Source organism: Macrotis lagotis, chromosome 1 (genome assembly GCF_037893015.1).
Source record: "Macrotis lagotis isolate mMagLag1 chromosome 1, bilby.v1.9.chrom.fasta, whole genome shotgun sequence".
NCBI classification, from domain to species: Eukaryota; Metazoa; Chordata; class Mammalia; order Peramelemorphia; family Peramelidae; genus Macrotis; species Macrotis lagotis.
The window spans coordinates 109,625,278-109,646,854 of record NC_133658.1 but is presented as its reverse complement, the minus strand read 5'-3'; the positions used below and the strand labels follow the sequence as shown (position 1 = coordinate 109,646,854).

The 21,577-nt window shown below is 35.2% G+C and overlaps 1 protein-coding gene across 1 annotated transcript in view; it reads right to left on the bottom strand.

Annotated features, from left to right (window-relative positions):
- Nucleotides 1-21,577, bottom strand: part of EML6 (EMAP like 6) — a 286,159-nt gene that overhangs the window by 109,178 nt on the left and 155,404 nt on the right. Inside the window, exons 5-6 of the mRNA XM_074206262.1 lie at nt 16,106-16,291; nt 14,198-14,333 (exon numbers count right to left, since the gene is read on the bottom strand). Coding sequence (XP_074062363.1) covers nt 14,198-14,333; nt 16,106-16,291 — 322 coding nt within the window. The remainder of the gene's footprint in view (nt 1-14,197; nt 14,334-16,105; nt 16,292-21,577) is intronic.

The window sequence follows — 21,577 nt, the reverse complement described above, 5'->3', positions numbered from 1 at the left end:
TCTTCACCTATCAAATTGGAACAGTAATAGCTAGGATTGTTATGAGGATCAAATGAGCTAATAATTCTAAAGTGTTTTAAGAACCTTAAATCACAATATAAATACTTGCTATTATTATCATTTTTTAGTCTGTCAAGTAGCATTTCTAACTCACCCTGTACTAAGAATAGTATTAAGCAATGGAGAATATAAATACAAGTAGAAGAAAAGCAATCTTGAACCTCAAGAAACTTCAAGGAACAGGAGTAAAATCAAGAAAATTGAAAAAAAGAAAGGTAAAGGGTATTTGGACCAGGAGCATATTCTAGAGGAAGTTGTAAATGAACTTTAAAGAGAAAAAACATTCCTGGCCTGTCTCTGATCAAGCCAGATCCCTAGGGAAGATACTGTGAAATTCTCAAGAGAGTCTGGCACCATTATCTTGACATGGTTGAACCAATTTTTAACTATTCTGGTATTAAATGAGGAAGATAAAAATCCTGTTTTGCCAAGAAGGTGTGGCAAAAGCTAATAGATGCTTTGGGAAACAACTGCCTTCTCCCTCTATCTGTTCTGATAAATTATAATTCAATGGGGTCTAATCTGGAATTCAGTTGGAAGAATACAAATTTTGAGGAAAGAAGAAAAAATCAGACTGTTCAGTTTTATAATCTAAGTATTTTCATAAAACATGAAATTATTTCATTGTCAACCCATGTGCCCCCCATTAAATGTGGGTTGAATCTTGATTTCTTGGAACATCCATAAAGGCACTTTTCATTTCTTATAATCCCTTTTTGATTGTAAGTCAGAAGATGATGAATTTTGTGGATTATCTTGGTGTCTGGGCAATATACTGGGCTAGGGATGGTTTTCATGTTAAACTACATTTCACTAGAAATACCATCCTGCTGCCTATATTTTAGCAATGTAAACTGAAGGCATTTTAAGAACACTTCACTGAAATGATGTGGTGCCAACATATCTTGGAAAATATTTCATTGCTAACATGAACTCCTGTGCCAGTTTCTTTTTCAAGAAATATGTTCTGGTCCATGCTATTTAGAACTAGCCAGCAGATGGTGCTAAAGAGCAACCTCCTTTATTTTTTTTAGAAATTTCCTAATTCTTGTTTTAACAAACCCTTTCCAGACTCTTATCCTTGCCTTCCATTCAGAGAAGAGCCTGAGATATTCTATTATTTCAGTACCTTCTGCAATAATAATAATAATGAGGTTGAAGAATAAGAAGGCCTATTCCATGAATATTACCATATATCCTTTATTTCACAGGGTCAGGCTGCTTATTTCTTTTTCTTATTCTGAAGCTTTTTTTTGTGTTTTTCAGGCTAATGAAATTAACCATTTGGTTTCTATGTCTAACATACATGCATGAAGCATTATGTAATAAATTGATGGAAGTAGTTCTGAGAGATTACAGGACCATAAAATGGCCTATGGTAGGGGGCTCCAATACCCATCTATTCCATCCTGACTTCCAAAAACAATCCCCTGATAACAAGGAGGTCTAGTCTCTACTTGGAGACCTTCTGTGGGGGGAGCCCATCATATCCTGAAGCAACCCATATATACTTTTGGCACAGAACTGATAGTTAGGAAGTTTTTCCTCATTTCATGGTCCATTTAAAAAAAAGTTTTATTGATCCATTTTGGTTTTATTTTAAAAAGCATTTTTACAGATTGCTTCCATTTCATGAGAGGTCACTTGTAAAAAAAAGTCAAATAGTTAAGCAAAAATAATAAATACTACAGTGACCTCATCTGAAAGTGTAGGTATACATTATATAGCTCTTGGTAGCTTCTATGTGGTATCCCTAATTTTGCCCCACAGTGCCACACAGAACAAGTTTAGTTTATCTTTGGTACAACTGCCTTTCAAAAGTTGGAAGAAAACAATCAAGTCACCTCTTTTCCTCAGTCTCCTATTCTCCAGCCTAAACATCACCCACTGAAGTGGATATATCCTCAGTGCCAAAGACACAATCAGTGAATCCAAGGAAATGTCCCAACTCCTTACAGAAACAAGCAAAGAAGAGGGAAAAGAAAGTTTGAAAAATAGAATCCCCCTTTAAATACAATTACTCCCGGGCAGTGGAGGGAATGCCAGACCTAGAGTCAGGACATCTCATCTTCCTGAGTTCAATTCTAGTCTCTGACACTTACTAGGTGACCCTGGGCAAATCATTTAGCCAAGTTTGCCTCAGATTCCTCATCTGCAAAAATGAACTGAAAAAGGAAATGAAAAACCACTCCAATATCTTTGTCAAGAAAATCTTTGAAGTCATAACTAAATAATTACAACAACAGTGGCAACTTCCTAAGACAGAGATACAGATTGGGGGTATTTTATTCTTTATGACATTGTTTGCCAGCTAATAACTTAGTTACCAGTAAGAAATAATTAGATGACAACTAAGAGAAGCAGCATAATGTAGCCTAGCATTGAAGATAAATAGCAGGTCCCTGAACCTGGAAGACCTGGGTTCAAATTAAATTTCTGACGCATATGAGCTATGTAACCTTGGACAATTCACTAAGGTTCTAGGTTGTACAGAAGTTGCCTGAGTGGTAGAGAAAATTCCTACTTAAGGATATTCCACCCCCCCCAGACACCAGTAAAATCACACATGCAATCCTACTTCCTATCCCTAAAAAAATGCAATACTGGGATAGCAACTAAGAACATAAGGGTGACTAGGGAGAGCACAAGGAGAAAAAAGGGGAACAAAGGGAAATGGAAGGGGGTCAGAGGGGACCAAAGATAACCTCCTTCTACTTCATAATTTCACCCTGAGTATACCACTTGAAATCATCCTGTGTGCTTACACACCCCTGCATTAATTATCTCTTCTTCTGATTTACTGTGGGAGCTGCCTGAAGTTCTTGGACAGAATCCCATAAATCTACCACACACCAGCTACCATATCATTTCATCAGACATTACTATTGGATCATTTTCCTCTAGATGGGTAAATAAAAGGTAGTGCTAAGCAGAGAGAAGGTAGGGATTCAATAAGATATACGATGAATTAAGTTGAACTGAATTGTGTTTGTCATCAATAGACTATCAAGTTCCGGACTAAACTGGAAGTTTATGAACAATCCTAGACTGACCTCCTGTAAAGTCAATATTAACCTGTTGTGAACATTTCTATCCAGCTTCTTAAGCAGTTTAATCAGCATGATGAAATTAACTTGACTAAATCAAGTTTAATTTAAATGGCAAGTCAGGATTGCCACTAGGACCGCCTGTCAATAATTAAGGACTTTATTGTAATGATTATGACATACTTAAAATGGATGAATGAACAAGATGACCAAGCTACTGCTCTGTGGTGAGCTTAAATAGGACAACAGAGAACCATAGATATCAATTGGGAAGTCAATCTCTTACCATTTCTTAAGTATCTACAAAGGGCTAGGCACAGAGCTTAACACTGGGGATATGAAAAAAAATACATTCAATTCCTGCTCTTGGAGAGTCCAAGTACAAGCAAAAGAAACACTTTAAAGAAACCCTGAGACACAACTTCAAATTGAGGTAGAGCAACAAGTCTTCAAAATACTATTGGTCTTAGATTAAAGACTAGGTACAGGGCACAAATTAAATAAAGGATAGTCATCCTAAGAATGGAGCATGAATATTGATTTTTTTTAGCTCTCTGACTTTCTCACTTCTTGTTCACTTTTTTTCTGCTTGCATTCTGGCTTCCAGTTTCATCATTCTACTTAAAAGGGGTCTCTTCAGAGTTATCAATGATTCATTGTTGATTAATTATTTTCCAACTTTTCATGACTTCTTTTGGGGAGTTAAGGGCAAAGAGACTGGAGTGATTTATCATTTCCTTCTCCAATGAGGAGATGGAGGCAAATGGGGCTGTTACTTATTCAGGGTCACAAGCCAGTAAGTATCTGGGGTCAGATTTTTTTTTAATAAGAATCATCTTCCTGTGTAGGCACAGAAACAGAGTAGTATTGACTAACATTTTATTTTCTTTGTTTATCTTTTTTATATATATCTTGAAGATGGGAAGATCAAATTTTCTGTTCAGTTCTGGTATTTTTATCAGGAAAGTTTTAAAGTCCCTTAATTCATTGAGTATCCATCTTTTCCCCTGAAAGAATATACTGAATTTTGCAGGTTAGTTGATTCTTGTGTGTGATTCGATTGCCCTCTGGAATATCCCTCTGAACCTTTAATGTTGAGGCTGCTAAGGCCTGTATAATCCTGATTGTGACTCCTTGTTATTTGAATTGTTTCTTTCTCATTGCTTGTGGTTTTTCTTTTAAGCTAATAATGCTGGAATTTGGCTATAATATTCCTTAGAATTTTTATTTTGGGAGCTTTTTTCAGAAGCTAATCAGTGGATTCTTTCAAGGACTATTTTATCCTCTTGTTTGAGGTTATTAGTGCAGTTTTCTTTGATAATTTCCTGAAAGATATTGTTCAGGCTCTTTTTTTGATCATGGATTTCTGGTAATCAAATTAATCTTAAATTATCTCTCTCCTGGATTTATTTTCCAGGTCATTTTTCTTCTATTTTTCAGTCTTTTGATTTTGTTTGATGGATTCTTGGTGTCTTATAAAGTCATTAGTTTCCACTTGTCCAATTCTAATTTTTAAAGATTTATTTTCTTCAGTTAGTTTTTGTATCTCCTTTTCCATTTGGCTTATCCTGCTTATAAAGGTATTGCTTTCTTCAGTCAATTTTTGTGTTTCCTTTTCCAATCTTTTATAATTCTTTTGCATAACTCTCATTTCTTTTTTTCCTACATTTTCTACCTCTCTTATTTGGTTTTTAAAATCCTTTTTGAATTCTTCTAAGAGGACTTTTTGAACTTGAGACCAATTCATAATCCCCTTTGAGAATTCAGATGTAGGCATTTTGTCACTGCCTTCCTCTTTTGAAGTGGCATTTTGATCATCCCTGTCACCATAGTAGCTCTTTTTGTTTTAAACTCATTTTAAAAGCTAGCTCTGCTCCTGGGGCACCGGGGACACAGTCCCAAACTACTAGTGCTGGGAGAGTCAGGGGGGGGGTCTGGCTTTCCACTCTGGGGCCTCAGGTACTGGCAGCTTGCCCCCTGCAATGGGGTAGCTCTAGCCAGTCCTACCCCTTGTGCTGCTATTCCAGAACCCTCATTGCCAGCCTGCTGTGCCATTGGTCTGACAGGATGTAGGGGTCTTGGTTATTGATCTGCATTGTTCTAAGAGCCTCCCACTGATTTCTCCTTGCCCACATGCTGCGCAGCACTCTCTTTTACACATTCTGAAATTCCTCCAAGATAGCTTGAGCTGAAAAATTGTTTCACTCTATCTTTTGGCGGGGGGGTTCTATTGCTCCAGAAATTTCATTTAAAGTTGTTTCAGAGAGAAACTGTTGGAGTCAAATTTGAACTCAGGTCTTTCTGATTTCAGGTCCAACATTCTATCCACTGTGCCAACTAGCTTCCCCACACACCACTATCTAACTAGTGGTCTAACTACAAACTAACTAGTATCAACAATAACTTCATAACCTTGTTCAATGACCTTTTCTCAATTCTCATTCTTCTTGATCTCTTACGTTTTACAGCCTTGATAAGCCCCCTCTTCTAGGTGCTCATAGCCATCCTGACTGTTCTCTGCTGATTCTTCTCTTACCTATTTGACCTATCCTGTCATCTTCATGGAATCATTTTCAAAGTCTCAGTCCCTAACTGTGAATGGAGCTCCATTTCTTCCTGAATGTTCTTTACTTCTCTCGTCATCTTTTCACTATTGGCATTTTTGTCCTCTCCTCTGGGTTTGATGATCCATCTCTATTCAGATAATTCCAAAATCTGCATCTCAAGCTCTTCATCTCTCTCCTGAGTCTCATATTTTAGCAAGGGTCCACAGAACATTGCCAAAAAGAGGTATCTCAAATTCAAGTTAAGCTAAAGAGAACTTATTAAATTTTCTGCTAAACTAACCTTTCTTATTAGATTCTCTATTTCTTTTTAGTGCACTAACATTCTTCCAAAAATTACTAAGGATTGAAACCTAAAGATTACCTCTTCACTCTCCTTCATTTCCTATATCTAAATAGTGACCAAGTTTTGTTCATTTTAACCCTAAAATATCTCATATCTATTTTCTTTTGTTCACTCATACAACCTTGACCTTGGTTCAGACCTTCCTTTCTTTTCTGATTACCATATTTCCCCAAGTATAAGATGCATCTTTTTTTTGAATAATTTGAGGTCTAAAAACTGGGAGTGTTTTATATAGTGGTTGTAAATTTTTTTACTTGTATTTCCTGCATTTTCAGTCTTGTTGTCTTTATGCTCATTGTTTCATATTTGTTACCAGTATATTAGGTTACATTTTGCCATGTGCTACCCAGAATTGGCTCAGAAAAGATTTTTGTACAAGTGCTGAATTCAAGTTCAAAGTAATTTGGTTTGCAAAAGTTAATGGAAATCATGCTGCTGAATGTCACAGTGTGGTCCTCCTTCAGCTGAGAAAATAATCAGAGACTGGCTACTGGAAGAAGAAACCCTACTGAAAAACGCCCCTGCAGAAGAAGGCCAGGAGAGGCAAAGCAGCCAAATGGCCTGAGTTAGAGAGGAGACTGAAGAGTTGAACTGAAGGGCAAAGAGCCATTGGAATTCCTGTGTCCATCAAGACGGTTCTGCAGGGGGCCAGAAGACATGATGAAAAAGAAGTGACTGATTTGAAAAGATTATACTATTGATGCTTCAGGCTCATGAAATAGAATGAACTAAGCACTTGTCCATGAACCAGATTTGTCCAAAAGATGCCTGAAAGCTATGAGCAGAAGATCCTTGAATTTCATGATGAATAAAACTTGAGTTCAATAACTTTATGTAATGCATTTTTTTCAAATTTTGGGCCCCAAATTAAAGTGCATCTTATACATGGGACCATCTTATACGTGGGGAAATATGGTAATTGCAATAACTCCCTAACTCCCTCCCTACTTTCCTACCCAGTTTTAAAAATACATTTCTTCCCTCTCCAAACCATCTTCCACATTACTACCAAAATATTTTTGATATATAAATCTAACATCATTCTCTCCTCAAGGAGTTTAAGTGACTCTCTAACACCTCTGAGACAAAAATGAAAACTCCTTATTATATGAAAGCCATGGACAGTCTAGTTCCATATTGTCTTTCTGGTCATGCCATACATCTACAATTTCAAACACTCTACATTCATAGTCCAAATTAGCCTACTTCTTACCTCGTCTGTCCTTCCTGATCACATTTTCTTCCACATACTTTATGATCCAACTAGACTGATCTGGTTCTTAATCAATATTTCTTCTCTGACTTTTCCTAGTTTCCCTCAGGAATTGGCAAAATCCCACCCACCCCTCCCAAGTCTGAAATAGGTTCTCTCTTCATCTTCACCTCTTAGACTCTTGAGCTTCCTTCAAGGCTCAGTTCTAATACCATCTCCTACACAAGGCTTTTTCTAATTCCTCCATTGTCTTCCCTTCTCACTTTTGAAATTAAGTTTGTATTGATTTCCACATCATTCTCCTATTCAAAAGTCTTCCATTGTTTGTGGACTCTAAAACATAAAAAAAAAAAACCCTCAGCTTGGTATTTAAAATAAGCTGAAATCCTCTCCCTTCTGAATTATTTCATTTTATTCCCCTTCACATGATCTCTGTGTTCTTATACTTCTGTGTTTGTACAGTTCTTACAGCATGTTCTTAACAGTCATTTCCCACAAATGATATCCTGTCTCCCACTTCAATGCATAGGATACAGATATGTTTCTGCACTCCCCCCTCACCTCTACCTGTCAAAATCCTTAGCTAACTTAAAGATGACATTTCCGCATGAAACCTTTCCTGAGCCTCTGTTACGTTTCCTTCTTGATATTGCTTTTATTAAACATATAGGCTTTACATTTAGTTATCTGCAAATTTCATGTCCCCGTATTAGAATGTAAGTTTTCTGAGGTCAAAGGCAATTTTATTTTTTCACTTTGTATCTCTAGAAGTTAGAAGAGTGTTTTTACACACAAGAGGTATTTAATAAGTGGCAAATAAATTATTTTTTTTCTGAAAAATATTAAGTTATCTGCATGTTTCATGTCCTCATGTTAGAATATAAACTCCTTGCAGTTAAGGACAATTTTTTCATTTTGTATCTCTAGAAATTAGTGTGGTATTCTTGCACACAGTAGGTGTTTAATAAATGGTAAATGAATTAAATTTTTAAAAAAGATTTAGTTATATGCATGTTTCATGTCCTCTTATTAAAATATAAGCTCCTTTACATTTTTTGCTTTTTCTGTCTCCAGAAATTAATAAAGTGGACAGCTAGGTGGCACAGTGGATAGAGCACCGGCCCTGGAGTCAGGAGGACTTGAGTTCAAATTCAGCCTCAGTCAGTTAATAAATGCCTAGCTGTATGGCATTGGGCAAGTCATTTAACCCCATTACCTTGTAAAAACAACAACAACAACAAAAGAAATTAACATATTGCTTTTGTATACAGTAGGTGTTTAATAAATGGCAAATGAATTAAATGGTTTTAAAAGTATGGTGAATACCATCAATATCATTTTCAAAAAAGAATAGCACTATTCAGAATCAAGCCAGATTAATCAAGAAGGTACAGTTTATTTACCAAAACCTGTCAAGAGCATTTAGAAAGGAATTATTCCAAAGAATGAGTTTGTCAGTCAGCCTTGTACTCGTCTGACACCACTTCCCACTTTGTTTATCTCAAATACAACATCACACCACACGTGTTTCTTCACCAAACACCTCACATCATTCTAGTCCCTGAGTCGTGCTTGCAAGCAGTTCCTTACAGTTTGAGAGCAGAAAAGCTTGCCAGGTGCATCAGCCTTGGCATCTGCTGCTTCAAGACTACTGAGATCAGGACAGTAGATTCATTTATCCATAATATAAAATTCTTGCACAGGAAAGCATGATATAAAAGGCAATGGCAGGCAAGAGAAGGAAAGAAACTTTGAAAAGGAAATAGGATGGGAGTGGGGGGGGGGGGAATAGCCATATAGTGAGGGAACCACTTCAAGGGAAAGGAAGAAGACTAGAATTTATCTTCTTTTTATATGAATTCTCTCTGAGCAGGGATGAGTTATATTTTAAATATTTACACAATACCCAGAAGATTGTGAAGAAGGAAAAGAGATAAAGTAAAAAAGCAAAATGAAAAATGCCTTGGAAAGCACCAATAAAGAACACAACAGATTCATCACTAAGCATTTACTAAGGACCTACTATGTACCAGAAGAAACAGACAAAATGAAATGGCCATCACCCTCAAGGAGCTTACATTCTGTTAGGAGGAAAAATAAGTACAAATAAAAGTATACTATATATATATGTGTTATATGCCTATATAATATAAATAAATATTGAAATATATAACAATACATAGTATAATAAATAAATATAAAGGGATTCTTTTTTAAGTAAGGGGAAGGCACTTGTAGCTAGAGAGGATCATGAAAGGCATCATATAGGAGGCATTTGAGCTGAATTCCGAGGGAAGTTAGGGATTCTTAGAAGTAAGAATGAGGAGGGAGTGGATTACATTCAAATAGAATGTAATGATATTGTATGATATTTGAATTTTGGCCACATACAAGTTATTAATGCATATGCACAGCATACTAGCTGCTCTCTTTGAAAAAAAGAGGGAAAGTCTGACATGTCAAGAGGACTGATAGGAAGAATGTGACATAGAGAAGAAGGAAGAACCACTGAACACTTGGAATTTAGCAACAATTATTAGGCTCTTTATGAAAAGGGGAACCTGTATCTTCTGAAGAGAAAGTACTTACTTCTTCTCCAAGGAGATGACAAGGTTCTACAGTTGAGTAATTATCAGAAGAAGAGAAATTAGTGATGATTGGAGACTTTTTGCTTAGGGTTACTGAAGCAATGGTTTGCAGATCTGATAAAGACGAGAATGGAATGCCATCTTTCCGGAGCCTATGTTCAAGACTTGGCAGAGAATCTCCAAAAATTTTTCGGAACAGATGGCTATTACCTACTTTTGGTGATTCACCTGAGCACAAATGATTTGACCAGATGGGAAATGTAGAGAGCACTGCTAAAGATTACAAAGTGTTAGGCAACAAAAACAATTCTTAAAGGGCACAGATGGTATTTTCATCTCTGACACCCATCAAAGGTAAGGGTTTGAAATGAGGAAGGCTTGAAAGGTGAACCCCAGGTTAAGAAGGTAGTAAATGAGGATGCAATTTCGATTTCTAGACCAAAGCTTAAAAGATAAAAAATGGAGGGCTCCTGTCTAGGAAGGGAATGTATCTAATAAGGATTAGTAAGAAGATATTTAACTAGAGTCTTGCATTGCAATCAAAAAGGGTTTAAATAGAAAGCAATAAAGGGAAGGAACAGAAAATGCCTAAACAGATCTACCTACCATACTAGATACCATAGAAATGAACTAATCAAGGTAGGAAGAATAGCAGGAAAAATATCTAGAAATTCATACAGAATAAAACCCATAATCTAAGATACCTATACACAAATGTATAAAGAAAGGATAGCAATTCAAAGAGATTCCAATTCAAAGAGGTAATTCTGACCATCATCAGTATCATTGAGAATTGGCATGAGACTCATAATTGAAACATGTCTCTGGAAGAATCTTTCTAATTCAAAAGAAACAGGATCAAACCTTGACGGACTTGTTCATTCCATCAATACAACAACCAGGGACAATTATGTGCTATCTGCAATGGAGAATACCATCTATAGCCAAGAAAAGAATTGTGGAGTTTGAACACTCAAAATAAATAAAATTTCTAAAAAAAAAAAAAAGGAAACAGAATCAGGTGGCAGGAAGAAAAGAGAATTAGTTAAGAAAGAAGCATTAGCTATTAAAGAAGAAAGATTCATGTGAAGAAATTCAGGGACCAGAACCTGGAAAGATGTTAGAAAACATTTTTTGTGAAAATGAACAGAGAAGAAATATAACCACAATAAACAAATGGACATAAAGAGGAAATAGATGAGGGTTCTAGTAAATAAATTATGTCAGACAGAGAGATGTAGTGTATTAGTTGTATTTTGTTTTAGATATCTTGGTAAACATGGACACGATCTAATAACTTGAAATTTTTAGGCTCCCCCCACCCAAAGTAAACCCATGATATCCTTGGAAATTAAGCCCATAATTCTTTATGCTAATGATAGAAACAAAGGTAGTGATGTCTTAAGTCTGCTTTTCTAGGTTATTATTCAACCCTTAGGTTAATCCTGTTGAATCTTTAAGCTCAACATAATAGCCTATCTACTTTCTTGTGTCATAGGTAAACAAAACCAGAAAGACCAAAAGAAAAAGTGCTTTGGACTAAGTAACACAGCATTGAATTCACTTTATATTTGCACTCACCCATATTTTCACAGAAGCACAGACTCTTAAGAGTCAGATCAGACTCAGAGACAATGTTGTTCAATCTTTACCTGAATAAGGATCTCCTTCTACTATATACTTCCCCAAATAGTCCTGCAGCCTTGTTTGAAAGCCTACTTTAAGAGTAAGAAGGAAGCTTATTCCATTTTTGGAAAGCTCTCTCATTGTAAGAAGTTTTGCACCTCTTTACTACTTTCTCCCAGTGCTAGTTTTGCCTCTGGGAACCAAGATTTCATCAAGATAGCAAAGCTAGAACTTTCCCTCTGTTTTCCATTGTTCCTGCCTCCCACTGTCTCTATTAAACTTCTACTCTTTTCCCTAAAACTTTCTTTGTTTTGGGATTGGGATCTGCCCACTTTGATTATTTCTTCTAATTTGTTTAGAAGAGGTACTGAAATTAGCTGAGCACATTAGAAATTAATTAGGTAGTAGGAAAAAATGAATCACTAGGGTGCATTTCCTTGAAAATGGACTCACGAGTCATCATTGCACTATTGCCAAAGCATGAAATAAACCTGAATTGTGTCAAGAAATTCTTAAAAGCATGAAAAAACTGAATTTGGAATCAGAAAACCTGAGTTTAAATCTTGGCTCTATCAATGACTACTTGGGAGAACTTGGCAAGTTGCTTTACTTATCTAAAGCTCAGTTACCATATATGTAAAATGAAGGGTTTGAACTACATCAGTGGCTTTCCAACTCTTTCAAATGGGAAGGGTCCTTTTTAGATACCCCTCCATGACAATTGTACCACTGTTTAAGAAAATATATTGCAAAAAGCTACCTTGAATTAAGTAATATTTTAAATTAGTTGAAAGCTTATAAATCACAAGAGCATCAAAATATATTTGAAAAGTAGCAACACATAAGAATGAGACATATTATTCAGTTTACCACAGACTGAATGTACGTTTGCATATTAATTATACTGAAAAAATTTTCCTTTTAGGCACAAATGAAGCATCACTTTTATAAAGCTATACACACAAAACCAATTCATCATACTGGATATTTTGTTGGAACTGGATCAAGTTCAAGGTGGCAAGGCTCCATGCATTAATGAAATGAAAAATTCTTGCAATAATGCTTTGGACTCTAGGGGTCTATGGCCCACAGACTGAAAAATATTAGACTAAGGTCCTTTTTGGCTCTCAAATTCTATCCCTGCAGAGATCCACAGGGCAATATCAGCTCTCATTCAATCGTGAAAAGAGGTTTTGAATTGCTGAATTTTCTGAAGCAGAGTTTTATTTTTTCTAATATATATTTTCCAATATTTGATGTTAACCTGAAAAAAGGAGTGTTTGGGGATCACAATGGAAAGGGTAGACACAAAAAATAGGAGGAGGAATAGAACAGACAGAATCAGAGAAGGAATGTGGGGGGGCGGGAAGGAAAACAAAAGGATTCTCCCCTAGGTAGAAAGATGATTCTAAATCATGAGGAATAGAAGAGCAGAAAGTAGGAACTGACTAACCATAGCACATGGGTAGTTCCAAGGACAGAGAGATGGAGCCACCCCAAAATGCTAATTAGAATGATCCTCGCTCAAGAGTTGGGGGCCCTCTCAGATTCTTTATTTTTCTTGAAACATATTAATTGTTACCATAATCATTTAGCCTGTTTATTTAGCAAGCATTATTCTTTGTATTTCTCTCTACTATGGAAACATGCCCGCAAGGGAGATATGTGGCAGACACAGGACCAAGACAGGAGGATCCTTTCAGGGGAATGGTCAGCTGGTCAATGCTAAAGCCTGAAGAGAGAGTCAGAAAAATCCTGCTCTTGAATTCCCCACTTCCAGTTCCAAGTTCTCCATTTCAGTTACTTTTTTTTCCTTTTCTGTCTCAAATTTGACATATTTGAACACATATACTTTTGCTTTGATATTACAGTGAAACCTGGGACTTTTGAGAACCTCTGAATTCAGCCCATGAATTATGCCATTTCCCTAAGAATTTTAAACTAGAATCAGCAGTCTAAAGGCATCAATCCCTGTCCCCTCTCCTCCAAATTGTAGTGACACAGTTAGATCACCTGCCTTTCTCCTCATCTCCTATTTTCCCAACATCAGGCCTTTCACACTGACCAGCTGACCATTCCCCTGAAAGGATCCTCCTGTCTTGATGGTTTTCTATAGAGGAAATAGAATATCTTCTATAAAGAGAGACAGACACTCAGACCATATGGGACTGCATCATGATGCTTTTTCTCCATAAAAGTATAGCTCACTACTAGACAATCGTTATGACCAATAGCAAGCTGGATCCAGTATCTGCTCCATGATATAGACTCTAGAGGTTGATCTTACCTAGGGAGCCTGGCTCCATAGGTTTAATGAAGAAGTCTCCATTGAGGAGTTACCCTGTACAGGGATGGGTTAGTATTAAGATTTGAGTTTGTCTATCTCAGGGTAGGAATATCACATGTGAATGCAACCAAAACAGTCCTTTCCTCTGGTTTTGGAAGAGACATGAAATTCTGGGGAGCATTTTTAATAGGACAAAACAAGTTACAGAGTATGTCAATGAATCACTCAGTCCCTGAGTCATTTCTTAGCAGCAAATCTAGCCTAAATGAACTAAAATCTTTTAAAAAATTGAAAAATTGTTAACTGCTTTGTGCTACAGATCATCAAGGATATCATATAATTAAACAAAATTTAAATTGCTTCAGCTAAAAAGTAAATTATCTGTCATACTTATTAATAGCTTATACAATATTTAACTTCATGTTATTCATACTTCACAATTTGTAAGTAACATTGCATGAAATACCTTTGTATCCTTGCTCAGTTTCCCTGAGATCAATTTTGGTTATTGGTTTGAAGTCAATATCCCATAATCGTATGCATCCATCTCGACCGCCAGTGGCAAAGCCCTCATCACAGGCATACATGCTAAAGATTCCAGCCTGTTAATCCAATAATGTGATTGTTAGCAATTCAGTCATCCTGAAAATGGGCTCTACATATCTTTTAATCATTGGACAAAGGAAATATTCATCCTAGCAAACTGTTAGTAGGTCTAGAATTGTTTATGCTTAGACATTTTTGTCTAGGAAGAAATATTCCCCAACTAAGAAATAATTTAAACAAACAAATTAGATGATCTACTTTATTTGATGTGATACTTTCCAATTTTAATATTTGAAAGCATATTATCACATTCTGTAGTACTATCACAACTAAAAGCAATTAGAAATAGTAAATAATGGCAATGAATTACTTTTATAAAGAATATTTCATCAACCATGGGACACAAATAAGTTGCTGTCCAAAATAATGAAGCAAAAATATGTATGGAAGCAATTTGAAACTTTTTATGGATATAGAAACACCTGATATATGATTAAACAAGTTTAGACAAATATCACCTAGGATCTAGTTGGAATTGAAAGTATGGGTTGCGTTTTCTTGGGCATGAACAATTTGAATTTGAATTTGAAATTTGGAATTTGAATTAGAAAAGAAAATGTCGGGCCTCAACCAAATGAAGTCACTTTCCCTAATAATATTTACTGTTGGAAGATCATGTGGAGGACTTAGTAAATGAGAAGACTGATCCAATGTATAGAAAACAAAAGTTTAATACCAACAAAGATCAAATTCTTTTTGTTACCTAGAACTGAGCTTTTCAATGTGTACAAGTAACATTTTCTTTATTTTCAAGGCCATATGTTAGTGAAGGGCAATGTGAAGTCTTTCAGGGAAAAATAAGATCTGATAAGTTTGGATTAAGCATTTAAACAAATTTTTATTCACTGAAGATTTTTTCAAATGGTTTTTCCTCCTGCATTTTTGCTCTGTTCTTCTTCCCCTGATACTCATCAATTAAACACTTTCTATTTTAGCAATTGTGATCACCTTAAATTAAATATTCTAATAGTTTAACAGGTTTCCTATTTGACAAAAGAGATCAGTTTGATAAGGAAAGGACCATCCTTCTATTTTTAGGCTGTAAAAAGAAAGGGTTGTATTAGTTTCTATCTACATAAGCATTAAGAACTTACATGACACATGATGAGGTGGAAAAGCTACTCATCCAAATTTTCAGAGTATTCAAAATGAACACATCACTAAGGTCAAAATGAAATAATTTACAATGTTTACATAGCACTTTAAGATTTGCAAAGGGTTCCACAAATATTATCTAACTTTGATCCTCAAAATAACCCTGGAAGATAGGTATTAACATTGTCTCCAATGAGGAAATTGAGGCAGTAAAAGTTAACAAAGTCATAAAATTATTAAGTATCTAAGGCTGGCTTGAATTTAGGTCTTGCTGACTCCAGGCCTAGAAAGCTGTTTTTTTAAAAAGTTATGAATCTTATTTTATAATAAGATTAATTCTTGAAATTAAAGGCAACTAATAAAATAATTATAAATAATGGAAGTCAAGTATTTTACAAACAATATTGTTTATTCATAATGTTGTTTATAAGATCAATAGCTTCAGAGATGTCATTTAAATTATTGTGACCTTGAAATGCATTTTATACTCAATAACTTGGGAAATAACCAAGAGACATAACAGGTGTTCAATTTGAATCCTAATTTTTCATTTTTAATGCTCCTTTAATCCATGCTGAGTACTAAATGAGGTCAGTGTAGTCCTAAGGTGTGGATCAAAAATACATAGATTGAGACTTTAATGATTCCCCCAACTATCCTCCATGATACTTACACTATGAGCTCCTTGAATTGTGCGCACTAAGTTTAGTCCTTTCCAGACATAGATATCTCCATTTAAAGCACCAGAGTAGGTAACATCTTCTTTGGCACATGCAAGGCAAAGGATTGTCTGTAGATCCCCGGTTTTGCCAAATATTCCTCTTTTTGCAGTCAATGCATTTCCACATAGTGTCCAAAACTACAGAACAAAAATAGATTAAATGGTATCTTCAAAAACAGATTATTTAAAAATCTCTCATCACTGATAGATCTATTTAATAGGGTTGTTTGGAATAAAAAGTTAAAGAGAACATTGTATCTGGGCCATTGAGGTCATTGAAGAATGAAGTAAGAATACCCTGAAATCTTTTAACCAGATATTAATAATTCTTTGCTACAAAAAACTTTTTTTACGTTGGTTTTTTAGCATAGTTTTTTGTAGCAAAGAATTATAATAATAATTGCAGGTAATATATTCATTTAAATTTCACAAAGTCTCTTTCATGCTTCATCTCATTTGTTTCTTACAGCTATGTATGTGTAATTATATATTTTAATGGTTTAGTAATTAAGGGACTAGCTGTTTGCATTTTATTTTATTTTATTCTTAGGTTTTTGCAAGGCAAATGGGGTTAGGTGGTAGGTAATTATTAAGTGTCTGAGGCCGGATTTGAACTCAGTACTCCTGACTGAAGGGCCAGTGCTCTATCCATTGCGCCACCTAGCCGCCCCTCTGTTTGCATTTTAGCAAAGAGTTCCTAATGTTTGTCAAATTATTTCAATTTTTAGTACCAAGAAAGTCAATAACCTAAAGGAATTAGAGTAATTCATAAATCAATTAGTCAATGCAAAGTGGATGATAGATCACAAGAGTTCAATAACATTTCCATTATGCCCATATTTTCAATTTGAATCTTTACTGGTTAATTAGAAGTAGACTAATAGTTGGAAATGTGGTGAGGTGTGTGGAAAGAACACTGGATTTGGACTCTTAATACCTGATGAATACCAGTTCCACAGTTTGTTACCTGTGTGAACTTAGGCAATTCACTAAACCTCATTGAGCATCAGTTTCCTAATCTGTAAAATGAGGAAGTACTCCTTGCCTTTTGATGATGGCTTTTGAGATCTCTTCAAGCTCTATGGATTCTAAAACTTTCTTTTAAGTAAATAGTTATGCTTCAATGTCCCAATTTCTTTTTTTATTCATTATTGGTATTATCTTTCAAGACAATAGAAAAAATACTTTTAGTGTATTAAAAGGGAAAAATTTGCTTGTTATCATTATTTTCCTTTCATTCTTAAGTAGTATAAATGGCATAATTTTATTTTGAGAGGTAGTATGTCATAGCAGAAAAATGACCCCACCCCTAAGTTCCAGGATTCAAGTGTCCCCTTTGACACAGCAAGGCTATGTGACCCTAATCTCTCATTCTCCTAGATTGCTTCCAAAAACTGAGTTGTAGAATTGCTATTGATCTACATTTATAGAGATCTATCATAGCCCTTCCTCAAAATTGATTTCTAGGCTTCATCATTCCAGAGGGATAACTGGTTCTTAAGAACTACAACACTGTAATACAACATCTGTCTGGCGTGTTCCATATCAAAATGGAAAAGGTTTAAGCATAGGTCTAGCATCAAAATATGCCTGCTGTCCAAGGACCAGTATAATTAAATATATAAAAGTTTATCTCAAGCAGATTGAACACCAAGTGAGGGAAAATTATTATTATTTTACCAATTTTGTTTGAAGGATTTCTCTACTGCTTTACCTCTGCTTTCTTCATGGACTTTGTCAAGAAGTTATACTTTTGATGATCACCTACCTCCTCCAAAAAGACAAATACAGATGATAGAAGATTTGATTTCATCATATATCTGAAGGTAACAAGTAACAATCTTTCATAGAACATTTCGTCACTTCCCCTTGAAGTCCCCATATCTGATGTAAACAAATTAAAAAAAACACTAAAAAGGTAGGGGTGGCAAACACTCAAGCTCTTTGCCAAGATAGAGAAGAAAAGAACGATATTGATTAAGAATATAAGCTGCTTCATAAAACATTCTAGAGAGATGAGGGAAAACTAGGAGCAACACTAGCACACAAAATAATGAAAAGCAATAAGACAATGACAAGTCCATCAAAAACTTTGTCTTGAGACTCAGTTAAACTTACCCCAAGAGTATGTATAATTAATATTGAAAGTAAGATAAGAAATGCATCAGATATGCTAATGTTCTTAAAACTTATCCACAAATGTGAAAGCACCACATGTGGATACTAAATACTTTAATCCCCAGAGTCCATACGTAATCCTAATTTCTATTTTCCACTTGACTTTGGAAAGGACTTGGATCCCAGTAAAAATTGGCCCTTGAGAAGAAGAGCAGTTGGATCTGACCTACTATATTCAGGAGAAACTGCTTGGTTAACACAAGTTTAAAGACAGTGAGGGATAGACATTCATGGTGTTTTGAAAAGAACTGAAATGAGCACAGATAGTGTTATTACAAAAAGAAAAAAAATTGAGAAAACTTCAGAAATGACTAGTTTATATCTCCTCATCTACAAGTTCTTTATAAGAATGGTTTGTGAATGGACAGGTACTGATGATAATGTCAGAACAGATTAGGAGGTAAGCAATTTGACTCATATTTGGAAAAATATTAAATATTAATTAACTAAATATTAAATTAAATTAGAGGAAACACATAGAGGGCCTGTCCTGTGTTGGACAGTTCTCTATGAGAACATGCAGTCAAGTATCACACAAGGTTAAAAAGGCATGAATGAGGTACAATGATGCAAAGCATCATGATGAGAATGAAAATATTACACATTACGCATTTATCTAAATTATTAGATAAGTGTGTGATTCTAGGCAAATTACTTAACCTCTCATTGCTTCAGGCAATGCTAAGCCTTTAATTTTCCACACTGGTAGCTCCTAAAACTATGACACCACAGATCTAGTCTTGAAAACAACATTCTATATACTCTGCCCACAAAAGACACAGAGAGAATTATGTTCAGTTCTGAGTGCCATAATTTTAGAAGACAAGTTGGAAAGAAACCAGGAAAAATCAAAGACCTTAGATGGATGTCATAACTACATCCACTTTAGAAAAGACTAAGAAGATACATGATGATCTTCAAGAATGGAAGATGTACTGGTGAGAAGTCAAGATAGTTTATAGACTTATCTGAAAAAATGAGAAATTGTCAAATGGCACCTCCTCTACTAAAATCATTTCATGTTGTAGAAAACATGGGTGATATTCTAGTTGATTATTCATTTGCTCTGAAGCAAAATTAAGTGGACAGTTTTATTGTCAACTTTAGTTTGTAAGGTTAGATCATCCAGTTCACCTGCTAAAAGTCCTCTCCTATATTAAAATCCCACAATCTACATGTAAAGGTTGAAGAAGGCTAGACAAAATCAACAAACCTGTTAGGTTTGTTTGCTTCAGATTCAATGAAGCATAGCATCCCAGGTTGTTATTGTTTTTGAATGGCTAATTTCAGATAATTATACTTTGACTGTCTGCCTCAAAATGCTGGCAATTAGGTAAAATATGCAGGAATTTCAGTCAAGGCTTTCATCCAAGATCTGTCAGATTTTTTTTTTTTTGGTACCAATTATTTGTACTTACCTTGGGACTAGCTCCAATGGTTTGATAAAGGAGATGATTTTGAAATTTACATCTGACAATTGAAAACATAAAATATGAACTGGGATGATCATGATTTATGATAGAGTCTGATGAGATTCTTTTGCTAGTTGCATCCTTAGAACAAAAATCTTTAAGCTATAGGCAGACAACAGCAAGGGCCCAGCTATCAGGGGACTTCCTTAACTGGACCTAGCTCACTGGCAGATGCTCTCAATTTGTCTTACAAATGAGTGCTTGTTTTTGCTCTCATTAATGGTTGTCTGCTAAAGTGTAATTAATGAAGCTGACAAAAGAGGGTCCCTGAGATTTTATAAATGAATTTCAAAAGTATGAGGCATTTCTGCTTTTAGACAAAGTGGATTAAAAATATGAATTAGCCAAGTACGGAAATAAATAGAGGAAAAAAAGAGGAAGCATTGTCCCAAACAAGTAGTCTACCTACTTACCATTCAATATATATGATTGGGGGTGTTTTGTTTTGCATAAAAGTAAGACAAGGTAAATAATCAAGGGGATAGTTTCTAAATTATTTAGTTTTCTGGAGTTCCCTGAAATGAATAATAGCAATTCAGTCCAAAAACAAATCAGCAAACATCTGTTAAACACTGATGATAGGAAGAGGCTGAAGTCAGGGGAAAATATTGTTTGGAAAAGTCCTTAACTTCATAAAGCTTAGCTTAGTCAAGTATGCCTAAATAGTAGTCCTATAGAAATATAATATGTATTTTTTACTCTTCTTCACTTTCTATAAAATTATGAAATAAGTAAGGCCATTAAGTGATTTGGGAATTGTTTCCTTAGTTTAAATTAGGGCCTTTGCACAATGATCACAAAATGTAATTTTGTAATTCAACTAATGACTATTAGGGATTCATAGCACATCTTGGGCCTCCCAACCATGGTATGGTACTTATGGACCTATTCTCTCCCCCATTCTCTTGCTACCAAAGTAGGCAGTACAAGCTGGAGCAATAAAACAGACCAAAGGATAAACAAAAGGATTGTTCCAGCAAAAAACTGGCTTGTGAATGTTTTCCCCCTCGCCAGCTGCCTACATCATCTCATATAGTAATGTCACTCTTGTGCTGCAGAGACCTGTAAAAAATGATTTCAGTCTGGAGACAAGAAGTTTGATGAAAGGAGTTCTTCAAATACAATCTTATACTGAAGTCTGCATAGCTTCAGAAAATAAAATTTTCAATCATAGTGAAGGGGAGGATATTTCTGTAGTAATAAATTAATATAGCCCCTTTAGTTCCCCAAATTATAAAATCACAAAATTTGTATTTTTAGTGCCTGGAATATTGTTTGGCACATAGTGAACACTTAACAGATGCTCCATCTGTCTGTCTATCCATCTGTCCATCTGAATATCTGTCTATCAATTCATTCATCTGTCCAACTATCCATCTCTCTATAGATCAAAGTGAACATTTAACTGATGCTTTATCTGTCTGTCCATCCATCTATCTGTCTGTCTATCAATCTATCTATTCATCTTTCTGCCTGTCTCTCTATAGATCAAAGTCAACCAGATGCTCTATCTATCTATTAATTTATCTAATCATATGTTGAGCTTGTTTTAGAGAGAATTTTTCCTAGGTCTTGATTGCATTAGATTGTCTGGGTATGTGCTTTATCTTGCAACTCAGAGAATCTGTAAATCCCTCTCATCATTTTACTTAAATAGATGAGGAAGATGGTACCCAAAGAAGTAAAGTAATATGCTTGAGATCACAAAAATAAATTAGCTCAATCCTCTCTAAATTTTTTTGCATTTATCTGTCTTACAAACAAAAGACATACA